Here is a 4,604-nt window from a genome sequence, read left to right as displayed (position 1 = left end):
CTCCTCACCACCTCGCCTTCCTGGCAGCCGTAGGAATCTGGCCCAGTGGCCCCCCATGTGGGAGGGTCAGCGGGCAAAGCGGTGACAACCTGGCCTTCCCGGTCACCTGGGGGGTCCAAGGACGGGGGTTCCGTGGGCATCCCACTGGGGCTGGTGTGGGGTGCAGTTCGCCTGCAGGGGCGGTCTGGCCAGCCGACTGGCCCCGTGCCATCTGGGGCAGGGAGGCCAGGAGCCGAGGTGGCCCTCACTGGGGGAGGAGGGGCGGCCGAGAAAGGAGATGTCCTTGGCTTCTCTTTTCTGGAATCCTCTAGAGGTTCTGAGGTGCTGCCCTGGGGGCAGCTGTCCCCCTGGGCAGGAGTGAAGACATCGATGAAGCCAGGCTGGCCCAAGGGAGGGTCTTCCAGGGGACTCTGGTCCTCCGGGAGGGGCTGGGGAGCCAGGCTTTCCTTGAAGCCACAGGGGCTTGTCCTCAAGGACGGGGGCACTGCGGGTGCTCGCCCGGCCCCGGCATCTGTGGTGGCCGGGGTGCGGGCTGCCCTCTGGGGAGGTGCCCCGGCAGGAGAACGGGTGGGCGGGAGCCGCAGGCTGGGAGGGTCCCTGCAGGATGGACGTCCCGGGAGCAGCCCCCTCAGCCCACCTGAAGGGGGGTCTTCCTGGGACAGGTGCTCCGGCCCAGGGGGCGCTGGGCTGGCTGCCTCCTCTGCGGTTGGCGCCCCCTGCCCGTTGTGGGCCTGGGCTGCAGACAAAGGCTCTGCATCAGAGGAGGTGAGGCCTGGGGTGGCCTCTTTTCGAAGGCTCAAGACCCCCCCATTTCGCTGGAGCTGTGCCCCTGGCTGGTCTGAGCCCCTGGCCGGCCCGGCCGGGGCAGCTGCAGGAGTGGCACTGAGCGCGGAGAGGCTGTCTGGCCCCACCAGGCTCCCCGGGTTATCTGGCTGCAGTCCGCTCGCTCCGCCTTGGCCCTGTGGCTTCTCAGCCCGGCCGTGTGAGTCCGGACGTCCGTCAGCCTCGGGCCCCAGCTGGCAGCCGGCCGCAGCAAGGACAGCCGTCGTGCGTACCCGCCCTGGGACGCCCCGGGTGGGGCTGCAGGCCATGTTGCCCCCTTGCACGCTGTCCCCTTCCAGGTCTGAGGGCTCAGGGCACTGAGGGCTCCGGGCGTCAGCAGCTGGGGCGTCCCCCTCCCTCCCGGCAGCTCTGGCCACCAGGAGCTGGAGTTGACGCAGGGGGCTCGGGGCTGGGTCCTGGGGCCTCCGGCCAGGACCGGTGTCGGGCACACAGGCAGGACTTGGGGAGGCCCCCACGGGCACAAACTCCGCGTTAGCCTTAAGGCCGGCCCCCCCCGCCCCAGGGTGGGGGAGGCCCGCTCCTTCCAGCCGGCCTGCTCTGCTTCCAGAATATCCCTTGGGGGTGTCGCCATGACCGTCACCACAGGAAGGGGCGGCGCCCTGAGATGCCTCCGGCGTGGGGGGCTCTAGGCAGGGCCCGAGCGCCTGTGTGCAGGGAAGGAAGAGCAGGGTGTCACTCTGGTGCACCCCGGGGGCCCTGTTATTTTTAGGGAGAAAAGGCTCACGGTTTGGGCTGCACTCTGCTAAGCTCCTCACGTCCAGTGGAGGTTTGAATGGCTCTCTAGAGCCAGCCAGCCAGACTTCCGGGTGGAGCCCGCAGTCCCCTGCTGCCGTGGGGGGCCCTGTCTCGGAGACGCTGGCTGTCTGCACAGCTCGGACGCTGCTGTCGGCCCCACCGAGGCTCACCCCGGACGCCACGTCTGCACGCGCACCGGGGGAGAGGGCTGCTTCTCCCGGGTGAGATGAGGGCCACTCCCGGATGCTCCTTGGCGTCCCTTCCGTGGCGGCCACTGCGGTTCCTGTCCCTTCTGAGCATGGACTCAGTTCCCCAAGACCGGTGAGGTCGGCCTCGGCGTCCCTGGGGGTCGAGGTGGCCGGGGGGGAGGGCAGCGGGGGCCCTGCGCCCGCGTGCGTCCTGCCCGCGTGCCCAGCCACACACAGCAGCTCTGGGGCCTCGTGCGCACCTTTACTCTGTAGCTGACTTTCCAATTCGGCCACCAGTCTTTTGATTTCGAGTTCATCTTCGGACAGGCTGCCCGTGAAAGGGATGCCACATTCGCTGACCTTGCCGGGCGGAGGTGGGGGGCTGGCGGCCTCTGTCACGTCACCGGGGCATTTCCCGCTGAATGCCTTCTCCCCCAGGAGGTCAGGAAGATGGCTGGCCAGCACGGGGCACCCCTCCAGCAGGGACCAGCCCTTGTCGGGCAGGAAAGGGGAGTATGGCGGCTCTAACTGGGGTTTCCTTGGCGGAGGGGGGGCACATGCCAGCGATGGGTGTGTGTCTCCGCTTCCGGGCAGGCTGCTGTAGATTGGCGGCTCAAATCTGTCCACAGGCAGCCCCGAGAAGAGGGGTGTGGCCTCCAAGGTCAGCGGTGGCGATTCAGGCCCGCCTGGGCCCCCTCGGATGGTGTAGGGTGGACTCCTGGGTGGTTTTGGCTCCAGGGAACCGGGGCCCACAGCCTCCTGGGGAAGGCGCCCGCCGCTGGCAGGCAGAGCGTCTGGTGCTAAGGGCTTGGAGTACAGGTCTTCTTGGAAACAGCCGGGCAGGTCTTTGGGTCCAAGGAACAATTTGCTGGGGGGGCTGTTGTAGGGCTGGGGTCTCTTCTGGGCAAAGGGAACCCCCACAGAGTCTCTGTTAAAAGGAGCAGAGTCACAACCAAGATCAGAGCTCTTCAAAAACAGGACGCCAGGTTCAAGGTAGGCGGTGTCGGCGGTGCTGGCGACGGGCACCAGCAAGTCCCCTGGTGGGTAGGCAGGGGGGTCCTCTTCGTCCCGGGAGACGGGCGGCTCCGTGCACCGGGCAGTGCCCGGCGGACTGCCTGTGCCCNCCCACGGCACCCCCGGGGGTCCCCTCTGCCGGGCTCTGGCCGGGCTGGGGCTGGAGGGCAGGGGCTTCCTCTCGCACAAGGGGCTGGAGAGGAGCTCGGAACGTCTCCGGGAACTTTCAGGCCGTCCAAGGGGGGCCTCTCAGCGGGTTCAGGGCTCTTGCTGTCTCGGGGGGCATCTGGTGCTGGACAGTCCTNGGCTCCGAGGCGCACGTGAGCCCTTGGGGCCCGGCCGCGGCGCTGCTGGGTGCCGTCCCCGAGGACCCCGGGGGGCAGTGCCCGCCCTGCCCCTGCCCCCCGGGGTGCTTGTTCTTCTGCAGGACGATCTTGTGGATGAGCTCCTTGCTCCAGGTTCCGCCCCGCAGCTGCCTCCGCCTGGAGGCCTTCCCGGGGGAGCGCCGGAGGCGCTGGGAGCTCCTGGTGTCGGCGGGCAGGGCCTGTCTGGCCGGGGCTCCCTGGCTCTCGGGGGCCTGGGGCCTGAGGTCCCGGAGGCGCAGCAGGGACGGCTCAGCCCTGTGGCCTTTCCTCCTCGGCCTCGGGCGAGTGGCTCTGGGGCCCTTGCGGCCCTTGGTGGTGCTGGCTGTGTCCAGGCCCTTCTGGAGCAGCTTAAACCGCTTCCCTCTCCTGTGCTGAGCCGGGCCGGCCCCATCGGCGTCCGCAGGCGCTGGGCCCAGGGAGCGGGTTTGGGGCCTGCTGCGGGTCGGGGGGCTCCTGCTCCCGGGCGGGGGGCCCGGGGGCTCTGGCGGGGTGGCCCCGGCTGGGAGCGGGGCCTGGGCCTTACTCTCTGGTGCCGTCCCCACCCTGGTCCTGGGGGGCTGCCCAGCACCAGGGCCTCTGGGCCCCGAAGGCTCCTCGTCAGCAAAGACGTCGATGAAGCTGCTGTCGATCTCGGGGGTGTCCGACTGGTACCCCAGGCCGTTGAGCGCCTCGGTGATGAGACTGTCCAGCTTGGCGTCGTCCTCGGGGTCCAGGCCCCCCGCCGGGAGCGGGAAGGGGGCAGCAGCCAGGCCCGGCAGGAAACTGGTCCTCAGGGGGTCGTCTTTGCCGTCAGCCCGGACGTCCCCGGTGGGCAGGAACGGGGCCGCCTTGGTGGGGCCGAGCAGGCCCGGGTCGGCGGGGGCCCCGGGGGGCTGCCGGGGGCCGTCCTTGGCCCTGGCCAGGAGCGCGCTGCAGAACTGCCGGTGTCCCAGGAAGGCGGCCAGGCTGCCGTAGTTCTGGTCGCACTGCCGGCACGTGAGCAGCACATCCAGCTGGTCCAGGCTGGCACTGCTGAGGGGGAAGTGGTGGGCGGGGTAGGGGGGTGGCTCCCGGGGGAAGCCCTCCAGCCCTCTGCCGCCGCCCTCAGGGCCCGCGCCGGGGAACGGGGTCTCCTCCAGGCATTTGAAGGTGCCCTCGGCCCCCAGCCCGTCTGTGGGGAAAGGGAAGGCTCTGAGGCACTCGGGCTGGTAGTGAATGGGGACAGTGTGGGGGGGCTCGGGGGACGGGTAGGGGCTGCCGGTCTCCTGGGCACGAGGGGGCGGGTGGAAGAAGGCGGGAGGCCCAAGGGGGCCGGGGAGCTGGCTCTCTTCTGAGCTGGGGTTGGCCGGGCTGCTGGGCAGGGGGGACAGCGACGAGCAGGAGCTGCTGCTGGCCGTGTTGGCGGCGGGCGAGGGCAGCGGGGACTGGCAGGGAGAGGCGCCCACCACCCTGGGAGGGGGCAGGCAGGGTGTCGCCCGGG

At 70.3% G+C, this 4,604-nt stretch overlaps 1 protein-coding gene across 1 annotated transcript in view; it reads right to left on the bottom strand.

The window, feature by feature from the left end:
- The window catches only part of ZNF469 (zinc finger protein 469), a 13,015-nt gene that overhangs the window by 6,721 nt on the left and 1,690 nt on the right, over positions 1 to 4,604 (bottom strand). Inside the window, 2 exon segments of the mRNA XM_077754184.1 lie at positions 9 to 3,003; positions 3,101 to 4,597. Of these exon segments, the coding sequence (XP_077610310.1) occupies positions 9 to 3,003; positions 3,101 to 4,597 (4,492 nt within the window).

This window comes from Crocuta crocuta, unplaced genomic scaffold (genome assembly GCF_008692635.1).
Source record: "Crocuta crocuta isolate KB4526 unplaced genomic scaffold, BGI_CrCroc_1.0 scaffold61, whole genome shotgun sequence".
NCBI classification, from domain to species: Eukaryota; Metazoa; Chordata; class Mammalia; order Carnivora; family Hyaenidae; genus Crocuta; species Crocuta crocuta.
Note: the sequence above shows the minus strand (reverse complement) of the source record. Positions and strands in the feature narration are given on the sequence as shown.